Source organism: Anser cygnoides, chromosome 1 (assembly GCF_040182565.1).
Source record: "Anser cygnoides isolate HZ-2024a breed goose chromosome 1, Taihu_goose_T2T_genome, whole genome shotgun sequence".
Taxonomy (NCBI): Eukaryota; Metazoa; Chordata; class Aves; order Anseriformes; family Anatidae; genus Anser; species Anser cygnoides.
The window spans coordinates 47003651-47021134 of record NC_089873.1 but is presented as its reverse complement, the minus strand read 5'-3'; the positions used below and the strand labels follow the sequence as shown (position 1 = coordinate 47021134).

Below are 17484 nucleotides of genomic sequence, written 5' to 3'. Positions count from 1 at the left end.
TGCAAGCTAGCAGATTGAAATAATTTGTGGGGGAGCCTCAGGCATAGCGTAAAGTCTGTGAGCATGTGGGTAAAACTAAGAAAAAATTTTTGAGGATTTGGTTGCCAGTGCACTTTAAGAATGTGAACTGTGTGAATCATAGAATCATTCAGGTTGGAAAAGACTTCTAAGATCATCTGTTCTAACCTTTAACCTAGTACTGACAAGTCCACCACTAAACCATGCTACTACATGTAGTCTACATGTTTCTTGAAGATCTCCAGGATCTTTGAAGAGAAATTTCTCTTTTCAAATTTATCTTGGAACAGTTCATGAATATAATGATATTTATATGTTTGTTTCTCATGCAGCTTTGGGATCTGAAGGGAAAGTATTGTAGAAATACGATGTTTGGTCATGTAAATTCTGTCAATCACTGTAGATTTTCGCCAAATGATGAATATGTTGCCAGCTGCTCAACAGATGGAACAGTAAAGGTACACAGCGTATTTGTTAAATCAAATGCTTGGTTTGATTTTTTTTTTCATAAAATGCAAAACATGTATAAGAAAGCTCTGCATTTGCATAATTAGATTTTAATGAATTAAACCCTGAAACAGTTGAGTATTGGTACTGTTTTTAATGCAATACTTGCAACAGGCTTGTCCATTACCAGAAAAAAAGTTGGGTGTCTGCTGTTCAAAACAAATTCTACCTAGCTTCATTTTGAATCCTTTACTTTTCACCATCTTTTTGAAAAAATGTACGTGGCTAAGAAAGCAAGGGTAGAGGGTGTTTTGAAACTTACTTAAACAAAAAATGTTAATATATATACACATATGTATATTTTTTAATTTTAGTTGAAACATCTGTCATCTCTGAAAATGAGCCATCAGTAGACATAAGTATTAAAAGTAATTTGTGCGCTGTTTGCCATGTGTGTACCAGAAGAGAATTTGAGAGGGTTTTGTTTTGTTTTTCCTTAGAATGTAAGATTTGTTTTTACTGCCTTTGGCTGCAACAGATCTATGCTATTCCAGAATTGCAGTTCTTAAAACATTATATTTCTGTAGAGTTGCTGAAAAGAAGTTGGGAAAGAAGGGTTGCAGTAGCTGTTGTCATTCAGAAGGAAAGTTGTGGTGGAGGATACAGAAGTACTCTAGTTCATTGGCAGGTGCCTCTGTGAAATTAGGGTACAAAACTGGATGTATACCAGATTTCTCATTGTGAGTGGGCTTTATTAAATAGAGTTGCAGAGCAGATGTTATTTTTGTTTTTATTCTTTTGCAGAGTAGAGGTTGAGATGGCCATCTGGGCATGTGAATATTTAATGCCATTTGTTGATTGGGGTAGTGGGAAAGTAGCAAAGGGTTGTTTTGGTGTTCCTTTCTGTTCTCTTCTTTTTTTGTTGTTGTTGGTGGTTTTTGTGTGTGTGTCTTCCTTGCTTTCCTCCCTAGAAGTGATTGGGAGATAGCTCTTCCCTGTTATGTTCTTTATCCTCCGCAGTAAACAGAGATTTCATGTATTTTCTGTATTTTTTTTTTCTTGAAGCTTTGGGAAGTGCGCTCAGCAAATGAACTGAAAACTATTGAGATAAAAGATTTCTTCCAAAATGCAGATGAGCAAGATGATGTGGAGGTTTTAGTAAAATGTTGCTCTTGGTCCAGAAATAGTGACATGATTTTGGCCGTTGCCAAAAATAAACTTTTGGTAAGTACCTCACATTAATAATTTTCTAAAGGTAGTTAGTATACTACTATCTAGATCAAAATTACAAATAACGATTATATTATAGGCCACCTAGATGTTTCAGACATAAGTTGCATGGTTTTAAGTGTGTGTTAAGTAAAAATATGTGGGTGACAAGCATTGACTGAGAGAAATATGTTTTAGATTTGAAGTTGTATGCTGCTGAGTAGATAAACTATGTTTGTAGTGAAGTCATTCCAACTGTGCTAAGTATTGCAATTATGTGTTCACAGCTTTTTGATGTTAAAACAAGCAATTTGTTAACGCAAGTCATCGTAAGTCATCACAGTACAATCCAATATTGTGACTTCTGTGCTGGTGATGAGTTAGTAGCAGTTGCTTTGTCTCATTGTTCTGTTGAGGTAAGTGATTTGATTTTTTTTTTTTTGGTGTAATATAAAGTAATACATTTGTCTGTATCTGTATGCATTTTAACTCTGTGTATGCAGAGTTCAAACAAATGTAGCTCTTTTAACAGGCTTTCAATGTCCTTCATTGTTATAATTTTTGTTTGCTTCTAAAATATAAAATGTAAATTGGGAAATAGTACTTCAAAGCTATACACTCAGCTTAGTTTTATATAAAACCACCACGCTACTGTATTTAGTTAATGTTACCACACTGCGGAGTGTATACCTTCCTGTTGCTTAATTCAACACAAGCAAACAAAACACCCTCCTTTCCTCTTATTACTGTTACAGGATGTGGCAGTTTACTAAAGAGGAATGCAACAGCTGAAATAACTTTGACTAGCATGGCTAACTAAGCCTGTAAAGTATCAGGGTTTTCTGGCTCTTTGTTTTGCTTTTATTTGTTTTTGTTTCGTTTTTGCAACCTACTTGGTCAGATCAACATGTGTTTTTATAACAAGTGATATGTGGTGTTCTTTCTATTTCGTTATTTCTTCTCCCACCTTCATCTCTTTTAGTAGTCAAAGAGGTTGCTGATTCCATTTCTCTGACCATCAAAATGTGATAAACAGGCACAGTTCTTGTTACTTGTCTGATTTCAGAGTAAGAAGTAAGAAAATACTAGAAGAAATAGTAATTAAGTATACTTCTGTGTTTTGCACTATTTTCCCTGAATATACAATCTAAATCAATTTAAGTTCTTTCATATTTTTGTTGTAGTTATGGAATATTAAATCCTTATCAAAAGTAGCAGATTGCAGGGGACACATGAGCTGGGTTCACTGTGTGACATTTTCCCCAGATGGGTCTCTGTTTCTGACATCCTCTGATGACCAGACAATACGAGTAAGATCGCTTTTTTTTAAATATGATTTTGTGTATGTGTGTATAATATTATTTGTTTAAGTAGTTATAACATCATATATATAATACAACCATGTATTTGGTATTATGTATGGGTACATGTTTATATAATATAAATGTAGATATTTATTATAAAGTTATCTGTATATACAGTAAAATGAGTTCTCTTTTTTTTGCATATTTAAGTCCAGTGGCTGTTCAAGAGTAATTGTAACCTATCTTGTTTTAGGTTTTATCTACATAAAAAATTGTGAACTATTTTGAGGGTTCTTTTGTAAGCTTACAAAGTTGATGTTTCTTTCATTATTAGATATATTTGTGTGTTAATATTTAAGATAAATTCCTGTAGTTGTAATGCCTCATTAAAAACTGTGTAAGTTGAACTGTAGCTTACCAAAATAACATTTCCTTCTTTCCAAGTTAACACTTAACATTCTTAACATTTTGAAAGCAATTGAAATATAGAAATCGGTACTTAATGTTTATTGTAATTGAATTTTAACACTCTTTGAAATGGAAAATTGTGGACTGTATAGCTATGATACCAAATACAGAGGAGTCTGCTGGTCAGCCTTGGAAAAAAAGTAATTCTGTTTCATCTATTGGAATCACTATAGTAATTGCACAACCTCACCTAGTAAATAAATATAGAAGGAGGATAACTTCACTGTTTTACAGTTAAAGTTACTTGCAAGTTTATGTGACGTAGATGTATAGGTACTCAGCAAGTTTTATATCTTGTCCTTTAATAAAACTAATGAAATAAAACTAATGTGTTCTTCAACAGATTTGGGAAACGAACAAGGTGTGCAAGTCTTCTGATGCTGTGCTAAAAAGTGAACTAGACGCTGTATTTCACAATGGTGAAGTGATGATTTTAGCAATTTACAATCAGAAGTATATACAAGTAAGCTGTATTTCTCAATGCATTGGTACATTTGAATGTTATCTGCAAATCTCAGTAGGAGAGAGGAAGAACTGAAAGAACTGCTTGTTCATTACTTTTAGCAGCTGAATCTGTAGCAGATGACTCTCAATGTATGGTAACATTTTTATTTCTAGGAACTCTGCCTAGTTTAGTAAGCAAAAACTGAAGATTGAGGGGAAGTTTCCACACTGACGTAGGAACTGAAGCTCGATGTGGAGGAACAAAACTGTTTTTTCTTCAAGACTCGGGAGGTTGTGAGCCCTGGAAGTGTGCTCAGACATGCACAGCAATGTGCACAGTGTACAGTACAGATAGACAAGGTGTTGTTACACAACACAGGTACCTAATGCATCAGACCTACTGCTGAAGTAATAATCTCAAACTGGGGTAATGATACATATAAGCCCACGTCGGCCTGTAGCCTTAGGACAGCATAGAGCCTTTTGTGTTCTAAAAAAAATCATTAATAGTGTATATACTATTTTTACTGTGAGACTTCCTTCCCACCGCCTCGTGTGCCAAGTAATAATACAGCAACTTTCAACATATTTTTTTGCCATTCTGTGATAGCAAAAGCACGGACATTTTTTTTTGTTGTTTTTGTTTGTTTTTAGCATGATTCTCTCATATATCAAATAATGTCAGTTGATAGGATTTTCTATGAAGTGAAGGCAATCAGGCTATTCTTTTCTTATTCGCTCAGGTTATTCTTTTACTTGATTACAACTGTTCAAAAGCAAAAACATTTTCGTATTTGTTGCAGAGTGCTGCTTATGCAAACTGATTGTGTGTGAAGCCATAAAATGGGCAATGCTGTGCCTTTGGCTATGAGGTAGCTATTTCAGGTATTTAGCCTAAAGCAGCAGCTGTCTAGGGTAGAACCTTTGTTCTGGCGTGTGAAATCAGTGAATTCTTATTGCTGGATATGTAGATAGGTGAGTGTTGGAATAGATTCTGCCGCCCTGCAGGACATGGTGCAGATAATCTCTTTGTGTAGGGTCGTGTCCTTTCTCCTAGTTTGGCCAGACACAAGCATGTAAGCTATGTAATCGTGGCTAATCAGCATGACCATCGTCTTTATTTCTAGTCCTAGAGTTCCTTGGGATTTCCTCTTTTTCTTTTCCTATTTTCTGTCTGTCTTTTTTCTGTCCTGTCAGCAAATTAGCCAGTTCTTACTCTACCTAAAAATTCTGTTTAAAAAAAAAGGAAACTTTAAGTGGAATATTGATGATATTTGAATAATAGGTAATATAGCTATAGAAATAATTCAAGTATCTCCATCAGAGCCTTGGCAATAAAGATATTTTTGACTTAGAGCCAACAGGAAGCAGTAAATGTTGAAATTAAAATTTGTGTGAACATTTCAAATATGTGAGAAAAGAAGCTGTAACAGCCACAGTGAAGAGAAAAAACACAATGAATGGAGTTGAATTACTCCTCACATGTAAATGGGTGTAGGATAGTCTATTCTTTAATTTTCCAGAATTATAAAATCTGTAAAACTACTATGCAATGGTGTAATCTGACTGCCATCTAAATTAGTAGATCTGAGGTGTGTGTCTATTAGTAGTATATTTCTATTATAGCTTTCTAGTTGAACCTTTTCCTTGAGGAAGTTGGTGCTTAGATTTGCTGCCCTAAATACAGTATTTTGACATCCTGGAGAGGTGCAGTCATGAGAGAAGACTTTATTGTAGTAAGAGAATAGATTTTTCACCTTCGTACAAGAAGAGAAATTGACCGAAAAGACAAATTGCAGTTAAGCATGTGTACTGTAATTCCACAGTAAATCTCTACTATCACATCTGTAGTTTTTCTCCTAACTGTGATGTTTTACCTTTTGCAATTAGTAAATTAGTAATTTCTCAGAAATGATTTCCTAGTCACCTTTTGATGAACTGTATGGTTGTTTTTAAATACATCATACTGGTAGATTTTTTTTTTTTGTAAATCATTGTATTCTAAAGATTTTTTTTTCTTCCCCCTGGAGAATTAATTTGAGGGCAACACTGAGTTGAAATTTGGTGCACTGTATATGCTAATAAGTTTTAAGTCATGCTTCTGCTCCGTTTGGCATGAATTGGAAAATCTGTCTGGCAAGTAGCTTTGAGCTCAGAGCTTCTTATATGGCTTTTGAAATCTAGGAATAACATGTTGAGTTACTGTTTTCTGTACTCAAACTTTTAAAAGCGTTCTAATATTGAGGTGTTCTTCCTTCTGCAAACTTTTCCCATTCAGAGAGCGTTCCGTTCTATGGAGGTGGTTACACTGACCTTTAAAGAAGTTGATTTATGAAAGTAACTGATCCAGATAATTCAAATTTTAGAAACTGACAAACTATTCTCTTACCATTCTTAGCTCTCTCTTGTAATTTATTTTACTTTACATTTTAAAATATTTTATTAACTTAATTAACTTCCTGTCTTGCAGCTCATTAATGGAAATACAGACAACATTATTATGCAGACAGAACCTCAGGAATCCCTAATTTGCTGCTGTTGCTTAAGTGAAGATCTAAAATTTGCAGCATTTGGACAGGAGAATGGAACAGTAAAGGTATTATATCGTAAACTTTATTTAAAACAATAGGAAAAAATACTTTTATTTAAAAGAATGTCATTTTAATGACTCTACAATCATATTCTTTAGTATAGTACTTTAAAGTTTTTACGTTTGAGTGCTGCTGAAATGCCAATAATTTAGAGGTAATATTAATAACATAGCTCTGCATTTCTTTTTACCAAATACTGAGCTCATGCAATTTTTGTGTTGACTGAGAATGATGTATTTAGTCTCTTTATTAATTAAAACGAATTTAGAAGTTCTTCTCTTCCTTTCTATAAACTATGTAAAGTAAATAGATTTACTGCATTCTTCATTGTAAAGGTATTACAGTTGTTGGATGGGAAAGTTCTGAAATACCGGGAGGCTTACAGGACATCCGTGCAGCATTGTCGATTTACCTCTGATTGTCAGACTCTGATTTCAAGTGCTCATGACGCAGTCATACAGGTTTGGAAGATATATTTTAAAAGATTATATTGTACCCAAAAGCTCATTTAAAACGATCTTTTCTACTATACCTAATGTAAACTTAGTCAATGTCTACTGTATTGTGTGTGTGGAACCATTTTGGTTCTGTGCATTTTGAATGGAGCATCTTTATGTTGCATAAGGGTAAGTTGGTACTCTTGGTTCTATTGTTGCTTTAATTGATGCTTTCCAGCTTTTGCACTTTGCAAGTAATTTATTTGTTGCCAAGGAATTGAAAATAAAAAGTTACTTTTCTCTGGATGACCAGAAACAGGAAGCAGCAAGTTAGAGCACCAGACAGAGGCAAGGGGCTCTAGAAATTGTACCCTCTATTTATACCCTACAGACTAATGAGTATTACACAGTTCTGTTTTTAATACTGTGGATGATAGAACTAACTCCTGTCAGTTGGGTGAAAAGAAAGATTAATTTTTGAACAAGATAACAGTTCAGATTACATAAGTGAAGGGCTTGGGATGCAACCCAGCATTGGCTAAGTATCGTGGGTCTGTCAGTGGGCTTGCCTATATTGTGTAAGGGAATAGGATTAAAAGACCCATCTCTGAGTGGGCTGGTGCTGAGTACAGATACTAGCTAGACATAGAATGACTGCACTAACGTAGGCTCAAATTAATAAACTAAGCCTAGCTACTAAACTAGTATTAGAGCTCATATCAGGGATGCACTTTTGAAGTGAATCTCCTGGCCATTTATACTTTGTGCTTTAGTTTGCCCTTGCAGCACAGTTGCAGGTATGCAGACAGGATTCATAAAGTGAACTAAAGTGTGCGTACTCCAGCTACGTATGGACATTCAGTTAATACAACCAAACTTGAGTTTGAAATAAAACCTCCAAAATCCCCATGGATGCTGGTCCTCGAGCACTGTTTTGCTCAGCGATCTATTTCAACTTCTCTTCTACCTACTTGCTAATGTACATATAGACTGTGCTATGTCCTGCTTCGATTTTTGTTTTGCTCTGACTGCACGGAACTTGTGGGTCTGAGGCTAGCTTGACTGCCTTCGCTATGGCACTCACTCACTACTAGTTAAGGTAGTAGTATGGACAGCTCGCAAGTTTATCACCTTTCTGATGTGGGTGCTTTTTTGCCTAGGTCCTCAGCTCCCCCTAGTGGACAGTGAACCAGATGTCATCTGACCATGTTTGGTTACTGTTCTTTCCTTGATGCAGAAAGCCTATTAATTTGAAAAGCAATTAAATCATTGCTATTTAAATTAAATTGAGGTTGAATAGCTTCTGTAAGATAAAATGACACTTCTTCAATTTTCATTGAATAGTTAAATTAAAAATAGGAATGTAATTTTGCTATCAAAACAAATTGAAATGATATTGCATTAAAAGTACACTTTAAAAATACAAAAGAAATTTAAATCAGGTATAGAGAAGTATGAGGTCTTCCAGATAACAGAAATGTATTTATTGCAATAATCAGAGGTTCAAAGTGGAAAACTTTTGGGGTGCCTAGAAAATGATGGTTTTGCCTTTTTTTTTAATTACCACTAAGTTTTTATAGAATCATAAAATCACAGTATATTCCAAGTTGGAAGGGACCCGCAAGGATCATTTGAGGCCAACTCTTGGCTCCGCACAGGACCACACAGAAATCAGACCATTTGTCTGGTGGTCAAGCCTGTGCCAGTGCCCGACCACCCTCTGGGTGCAGAACCTTTCCCTAACCCCCAGCCTGACCCTCCCCTGTCCCAGCTCCATGCCATTCCCTCGGGTCCTGTCGCTGTCCCCAGAGAGCTGAGCTCAGCGCCTGCCCCTCCGCTCCCCTCGTGAGGGAGCTGCAGGCCGCCATGAGGCCTCCCCTCAGCCTGCTCTGCTCTGGGCTGAACAAACCAAGGGACCTCAGCTGCTCCTCATACGTCCTGCCCTCTAGACTCTTCACCATCCTTATAGCACTCTTTTGGATGCTCTCTAATACTTTTATGCCCTTATATTGTGGTGCACAAAACTGTACTCAATGCTTGAGGTGAGGCCACACCAGTGCAGTAGACAGTCACTTCCCTTGACCAGCTAGCTGTGCTGTGCTCGATGTACCCCAGGATACAGTTGACTCTTTTGGCTGCTAAGCAATTAAAGCAAATTATCCCATAGGTTGATTATTAAGTATTACAGCATGCCTCTTCAATATCTTACCTTTTAATAAGTTGCCACCTCCATAAAACCTTTTTGCATTTCTTGCGGGTTAAAAATAAATCAGCTATTTCATTCTTCAGTTATGTTTGATATATATATTTTTAAAGTATTCCATCTTTATAATTAGGTATGGAATTGGCAGCTGAACGAATGTGTCTTTCTAAGAGGGCACAAGGAAGCTATCAAGGACTTTAGGCTTCTGGAAAGTGCAAAACTTCTTTCTTGGTCATTTGATGGAACAGTTAAGGTAAGTAAAAGACTGTTTATTGACAAATTGTGTAATACATTTTGCTATCTTTTTATTGTATTTTTATTATATTTATTTATACAGTTTATTGATCTTAAAATGGAAGCTGCAGAGACTTAAGACAAAAATATGTTTTCTATTTCTAGTAAGATTTATATTGTTACATTTTAGCAAAAGCTGAGCTTTATCTCCTATGTATTGTCCTGTAAGATGCATGCTTTTAATTTTTTTTTTTTTTAGTGTTATAGTGGAAAAATAGGGTACTTTCGTATTTTGTAGGTTTGGAATATCATCACTGGAAACACAGAAAAAGATTTTGCTTGCCATGGAGGTGCTGTTCTTTCCTGTGCTGTTTCACCTGATGGTAGGAAGTTTTCATCTACTTCTGCTGACAAAACTGCAAAGGTTGGTTGCTTTGTATACAAAAATAAACACAATACCTTGTTTGGCCTGAAATGTCTGCTATATTTTTTATTATGCGGTAACAGGTGATTATTTGTTATCCTGTTGTATTTCTAGTGTTAAGTTTCCTATATGTGTGAAGATGTTTCTAATGCTGTTACAGGCATTCAGAATTGATCTGGATATAATTTGAGGCTGTCCTGGTGACCTCTATACAAATAAAATACACATTTAATGCAGACGTCTGTGCAGAACATTTCATTTACTTTTCTCTATTGATTTCTCTATTAATAGCCTAGTGATATAGTTTGGAAATATAAATTAAGAAAATTTCTGAAACTTCTAGAGAAAGTGTTGTCCATAGTTGCTGGTATCATTTCTGTTCAGAAGCTAGGCTCAAAAAGTAGTGAAATGTTAAATGTTCTGGGGCTACCCCATTAGCTTTTTAAAGTGTCCCATTAGCTTTTTTAAATATAGTTTTGAATTGACTGATGAATCCTTTTTCTAGGGACAATTCTGTGAACTTCCTTATAAACGAATCAGTTGCATTAAAGAGCACATTCCAAAGAAAAATATGTTCACACTTGGTTCTGTAATTTGTAGCAAATGCATTCTTGTGTGATTAATAAAAAGAAACAGGCTATGGTATAATCCGTACATAAGTAAACACATATATGCCTATATATATATATAAAGTACTTTGTACATTTGAACACTAAACCTTTTATAGAAAAAGTGGATGAAGTCATAATTGTTTGTAAAATTACTGTTTTTACTCTTCTTTTTAATTTAGATATGGAGCTTTGAAAGTTCATGTGTTCTTCATGAGCTGAAAGGTCATGAAGCCTGTGTGCGGTGCTGTACTTTCTCTCCTAATAACAAATTACTAGCCACTGGGGATGACAAAGGAGATATAAGGGTACTGCTTTTACCTTGTTGTTTATTTTATAATTTAATTGATAGTTCTCATACTAAAGAATTCTAATAGTTTGTGTTCTGCATGTCTAATTAATTAACATAGTGAATATCAGACAGTTGAAAATAACAAAGATACTTCGAATGTTAATACAGGGAGACAGTAGTTTGTAAACATATTAATAGGTTTATGTTCCATGAATGCTGAGGAACTATGATTCACATGATTTACTGGCAATTCTACTGTGAATTGCATGTATGATTAAATTCTGCAAATATGATACAGTGGTAAGATGGGAGCCCATTTTGGGTGGTTAGTCTGTCACTTCAAATAGAATGTTTATTTAAAAAAAGATAATAATATGGGAACACATATTTCAGCTTTCCTTATTGGAGATTTTTTTTGCCTAAGTTCACTTGTATACATAACCTTTTCTCTCTCTTAGATTTGGGACATTTTAACAGGTGGGTTACTTCACTTCTGCTCCCCAGTCACTGTAGATGAAGGAGAACCAACACACGGTGGCTGGGTAACCGACCTCTCGTTTTCACCTGACAGTGAGATGCTTGTGTCATCTGGAGGCTATCTTAAGGTAAGCCCTGAAATAATAAAATATTCTAACATACCTAATTAAAAGGCAATGCACTGATAATTCTAAAGGAAAACACAAATCTTACATGCTTAAAACAAACAAACCGTACATGTTTTCCTTAAAACAAGACCACTCCATTTTCGTGATTGTCTGGCACTTTTCACTTTTCTTCTCCAATCTGAAAGCTCCCTGAATATGTCTTAAGAATTCTTCAGACTTCTAGGATGGAGTTGGTTTTTGAACTCCATATATGCTATTGTTCACAGAGTTCAAGAAACAATTAGGAACTTGAGAATTTTATTAGCAAAGCCCTTCATTAACATTTTTAATATTAAGGATCTCAGTCATTTCTGTTTGCTTTAATATCCTCTCAATTTCAGCAGCAATATGTTCTTTCTAATGAGCAGAAAAATAATCCTTTTTTTTTTTAAGATAACTGAGTTTTATTTTTTTTCATAAATAAAAATTCAGAAGGCATTGTAAGTGGGAATATTCTGCCTTGAAAGATGTTCTGTAGGTAACTATTGGAAAATGGTATGTTGGAACTGAGAAACTCAGTCTTCATTAGTCTTTCGTTGCTCAGAGTTGTACTAGACAGGAAAAGCATAGGTCTGTCTTTAAGTCTGTGAATTGGGTTCCTCATAATTTTAAATTTCTCATGAGTTTTATTTTTTCCCCTCATGCAGTAGCTAACACCTTAGTTGAAGTGGTGTGTGTGTGTGTGTATGTGTGTGTGCACATGTACCAACAGCTAAGAGACCAAGGAGGGGTTGGATGGATGGATGGATGACCATTTGTGGAGTTCTCATTTCACAAAGTGCCGAAGGGTAGTTGATTGTTGGTCAGTGGATGACCATTGGTTGTGCTACCAGACTAATTCTTTCAAGTCAGTTAGTAACCACTAAACAAAGACCATTGAATTGTCTAATTTTGCATTGAAAACATTTTCTGACATTCATTTCTTCTTAAAGAATAAGGCATGCATCCTGTTTGTAGTTTCCTTCGTGTTTTGTCTTGTGGTTACAAAGTATGGTGTTGTGATGGTTCTTAGTTGTCAAATGGTTTAGGATGTTAGGGACATCTGGATCTCATCTAATCCAGCCAGTTGTTTAGAGTGTTAGGTAAGATTGCTTAGGGCCTTGCCGTGACAAATCTTTCCCCTCCAACCGAAACAGGGAGCTCTCTGGGCCCTGAGAGAAGAGTCTGGCTCTGTCATCACTAACCATCTTTTTGGTAGTTGAAGATGGCAGTTAGCCTTCTCCAGGCTAAACATATTCAATACTCTATCTCTCTTCTATGACCTGTTCCAGGCATCCAGCCATCTCAGTGGCCATGTACTGAACTTGCTGCAGTCTGTCAGCCTCTTTCCTGTACTGGAGGAGGGAGCTCAACACACAGTGACTAAATTGCTGCTTTTTGAATCTAGCAGTCCACCCAGTTTGTCACCTACAATATATTCCACCCACCCAGTCTTTATCTCTCCAGTTTGACTACAAGATAATATGGGAGACCATAGTGAAGGTCTGACTGTAGTTAAGGTAAATCACATCCACCGCTCTTGCCGTGGTGTTTACAGAGCCACCATTAATGTCATAGAAGTCAACTGGGTGGTTTGGCATGATTTGTTTTGGTAAATCCATGCTGGCTGTTAATGACTGCTGTCTTGTCATTCATGTGCCTTGGAATGGCTTCCTGAAAACTTGTTACATAATATTCCCAGGGACTGCAGTGAAGATTATTGGCCTGTATTTCCCAGGGTTGTCCTTTCCCTTTTTAGAAAATTGGAATGGCAAATGCCATTTTCTCATCACTGAGACCAGATTCTGTCACCGTGTCTTCTCAAAGTATTGTATTACTGTTTTTCTTTCAAAATCTACAGGTGGATGAGTATGATGTGCATGCAAACACACCCATACAAACTCCTTTTTAAAGGGAGATCCTAGTCAGTGAAAGTCTGAAACATTTCAGGAGTTTGTACGTCAGAAAATTGAGTGGAGTTAGATTATGCTACATGGAACATACCTTTAAACAAATGATTCATTAAATAACAGACACTTTGGGAAAGGTGTTTTTAATCAAAACATAGCTGTGTAGTTACAAAACTGAATTATGCACGCAACTACTATCGTTACATGCTTCATGAAGTGAGTAAGTTAAAAAGTAGTAATGTCAGCTGCTTTTGTCAAAGGTAATCAAAATTAAGGGTAATCTGTTTCAGTATTTTTCTACTGCACTCAAATATTGGAACAGTAGAGGGTAGACTTCTTATTGGAACAAGTAAAAGGTTTTTGCTGGACTGATTTTGGTTCATTGTGGTCTCCAGTTCTTCTGAGAGCAGTATAAGAAATGTGAAACGATTCTACAGGCATGGAATAAACTGTTGGTAGAAGGTTGTTCTTTGTTACTACTGCTTACTGTACAGCCTCAACAACAACAAAAAAGGATGTACAGACTAACTGGAAAAAAGGCTGTCCTGCTGATGTAACTGAAAAAGGTTAATCTGTATAAGTGATTAATCCTTTTGTGATTCCAGTGAAGTGCGTGGGTTTTTTTGGTTTGCTTTTTTTTTTTCACTTTAGCTATAGTTTCAGTTATACTGTATGGCAGTAAGTTTTGTGTATTCATTTGGTTGTATAAAAATACATAATCTTAAAAAAAAATTAGCTGTGCTACAGTTTACTTCTATTGATTGTATTTTATGAAAGAGCAGTACCTGAATTTGTTTTATATGTGTTCCTTAAATTGAACTGCTTCAGTCTTTTTGAAGTTTCTTTTCATCTGAAAGTCTTATATCTCTAGTAATTAGTCTTTCGCTAAACCTCTTCTATTTAAGATTGCTTGTATTTTTCTCCCTTAGCTCTACCTCTACGAGGAAAGCAGTCAATTGGGCTAGCCATGCTAGGCCTTTTTATATGATTTATTCTAACCGTACTTTAACTAACTGAAAGTGTATTGTTTTATTTTACAGTGGTGGAATGTAACTACTGGAGAATCCTTACAAACATTCTACACAAATGGAACTAACCTTAAGTCGATACATGTGTCCCCTGATTTCAAAGTGTACGTGACTGTTGATAATCTTGGTATTCTTTATGTATTACAGAAATTGTGATTAATGGGCTGAACATTGCAGAGATTAATTCATTTTTTTTGAGCTGGAAACAAATTCTGCTAATTTTTTGTCTCATTAAGCTGTGAATTATAGTGCAGTGTTGCATTCATGATGTTTTCATGCATATTTATGTACATTTGTGCACGTTTTGGCAAATTAATTTGCATTTAATTTTGTTTTTAATAAGCATTATTATAATATTTAAGTCTTGATTTGCATCTTAAGTATATTGCTTCCAATTTTTTAACAAAATTTTATTAAGATTTATTCAAATTAGGTGAAGTTAATAATAAAAGTCGGTAAAAAATAATAGGAATATAATAGGTAATGTATTTTGTGCTAAGGCTGATGGCTAAATGCTCTCTAGTCATGGACACAACTGTACGATAAGAAAAAAAGTTTCCTATGATGCAAGGTTTTTCGTTTACAACAGAATGGAAAGAATTGGAGACATCCTTCATTTGAAAAATGAAATATCTTGGTGCTTCTAGTTCAAAACAAATCAAGTAGCTGTTCAGTTTTCAGCAGCATTGCTTCCCTCTCTCAATGAGAACCTTCATGCTTCTAACCTTGTGGAGATAAAAGTGTATTGTAACATGTACGAGCTATTTCTTGTTAAGGGGGACATCTTGAGTTCTGTTTGCTCGAGGCAAAATCTGAAGGGATATTGGAATTCAAGTGGAAGAGATTGTGCCACGTATCCATTCAGAGGATGAACAGAACTAACCAGCTAAACTGAGATTGGAAATTCTTTAAAAGACTTATATTGAAAAATATTAGAAAGTGTGAATTTTGGTTATTTTTCCTTTTGAAATTACTATTCAGTTAATCACTGTACGCAATAGAGACATTTTATTGTTGTCAGCTTTGTTTACATCAGATTCTTTGTACAGGGCTCTCTTTCCTGGTAATATGTGATTTTTTTATTTTTATTTTTTACAGTCTATTTATAGATTCTATATGGACTAGAATCTTTGACATTTTGTACTTAATAATTGTATTTGACATATCTTTTGTGAATAATTAGTTAACTTTTTTTCTTAGGTGCCAGTAAGCCTTGTTCTAGTAAGTTGCCTCTCAACTACTATGATCAACTGCACAAGCATTAATGTCACGATTTTCATATTTTTGTTGTTGGCGGTAGAACACTTCATTTAAATACTTGATTGCCAAAGGTACATTAGTAAGTGTGTATCAAGTGATACTAAATAGTGAAATTCACACTTCTAGTAATTTTTGTGCGCATTACAGAAGATTTAATATACGTTCTTAATATCTGCCTGTTTTTGACAATCATTTTTTTCCTCTTTTCTAACTTGAAATTCCACTGTTTCTAAGGTGCTATTGAATACGGGTCGGGGTAATTAAAGTACTGCTGGCAGAAATGTAAAGAGAAAAAAATTGATAGAAAAAATGTAATGTTTTGTATTCTAAGTAAGTACAGCATTCAATAAAGATAATCCAAGTAATATTGGCTGAAATTATGAATGAATTTCAATTCTTGAGTGCGAGTTTGTTGTTGTTGTTGGTTTATTTTATTTCTTGTGGGATGGGAGGGAGGGGAAGTGCTGCCTCCTTTATTAAGTTCTATTGTGTCTTTATTGTCAATCTGAATATAATGCTACTTTTCAAACCACATCAAAAATTCTTTGGCAGATAAACAATAGTATTAAATATGATGATGGAGGAAAAAGTGAACAAAGGGAAACTGAAGCCTTGGAACATGTCCTTTAATGTTTGGGACATAGTTGCTTCTACTCTGGCTAGTTTATACAGACCTCATCAATATCCTCCCTGATTACCTGAAGGTGCAAGTAGTGGGATTCTCCTCTCAGCCAGTTTCCCTTGATTGCACAGGCAGTGCTGTCCTTACTGCACTGACCATGTTAGTCAACTTAGAGACCCAACTAGGTAAAAAGATATGGGATAAATGTTTCACATGAGAAACCAGGTCAGAAAGCTGTCTTTCATTACAGTGTTAATGAATCTTGAATGATAGGAAAATCTGATCACAGCTTAATGAAGAAAACGAACGATTGAATTTTATAGTGCATTTTGATTTTGAAGCAAGTAGGTGACAAGTAGCACATAAGCTTGGAAATGTGAGGAACATACAGTGCATTCTTGAATTATTCTTCAAGGATGACAGCACCATAGGATTGTGTTGCTGCCACGGGGGAAGCTGTGCTTCATAGAAGGTGGTGTTAGAGTCTGGACGTTGGCATTTATATACATATGGATGGAGTTGACTACTAAGACTTCATAGGTGTGGTGAAAGAAGAGAAATAGTGATGAGAAAGTCTGAAGAAACAAAGAATAAATATGATTCACAAGAAGAAAATGAAAAACTGTTAAGAGAGGGGGCCAACCAAGACAGCAACATCTTTAAATGTTTAAGAAGTTTAAGGCAGTTCATTCAAACAAAAACAAAGTGCTGCATTGCTGTAAGATTTGGCTGTTTTCTTTGATGCTTAGATGTATTTTAAAAGACACAAAATATAGTTTGACCACAAGATTTTTTATTTATTTTTTATTGAACACTAGTGCCTCCATAATGTCTTGTAATGCCAGATCAAGTAGCGTCACCCAAATTTAACTAATGGGCATTGCCAATTTTATGTAGTTCTTTAACTGAAATTATTATGTGCTTTTGTGCAAACAACTTTAGGTACACTTTCTATTAATGATGCCCGTTAGCTTCTGTAGAAGTTTTGAGTCTCTTCATTTTGGCAATTAGGCCTACAGCTCCTGTACAATTTTTTCTCCTTTGCTCCGTCTCCTTTATTAACAAAAAACTGTACCCACGCAGTGCAACTGCTTAAAAGGAGATCTTTTATTGCCTCGAATTGTGCCATTCCCTTAACTACATCATTCTTCTTTCTAACAGTCATTTGAAATGGAGCCGTGCAGGTATTCCCTGAGGTTTTTCCATGTAGAGGTTTATAGACTTCTTGTCTACTGCTGGAGTGTGTGGGTACAGCTGGAACTGGTAACCTGTTACAAGTAGGGGAATGTCCTCTGCCCCAAAATTATTCTGCCTCCCCTAGAAAATTATGTGGCTAGACTCTCTGTTAGAGAATGCTGTGCG

General features: G+C 35.4%; 1 protein-coding gene across 2 annotated transcripts in view; it reads left to right on the top strand.

Moving 5' to 3' along the window:
- The window catches only part of APAF1 (apoptotic peptidase activating factor 1), a 37036-nt gene extending 21156 nt beyond the window's left edge, over positions 1–15880 (top strand). The window contains exons 17-28 of one of the 2 annotated variants that reach the window (XM_048061071.2): positions 351–476; positions 1531–1689; positions 1962–2090; positions 2859–2984; positions 3790–3909; positions 6361–6486; positions 6817–6942; positions 9255–9374; positions 9654–9779; positions 10570–10695; positions 11138–11284; positions 14253–15880. In XM_048061071.2, the coding sequence (XP_047917028.1) occupies positions 351–476; positions 1531–1689; positions 1962–2090; positions 2859–2984; positions 3790–3909; positions 6361–6486; positions 6817–6942; positions 9255–9374; positions 9654–9779; positions 10570–10695; positions 11138–11284; positions 14253–14396 (1575 nt within the window). In that variant the 3' untranslated portion in view covers positions 14397–15880. Of the gene's footprint in view, positions 1–350; positions 477–1530; positions 1690–1961; positions 2091–2858; positions 2985–3789; positions 3910–6360; positions 6487–6816; positions 6943–9254; positions 9375–9653; positions 9780–10569; positions 10696–11137; positions 11285–14252 lie in introns of those variants that run through there. The other variant, XR_010830471.1, reaches the window with a different exon arrangement.
- The last annotated feature ends 1604 nt before the right edge of the window (positions 15881–17484 follow it).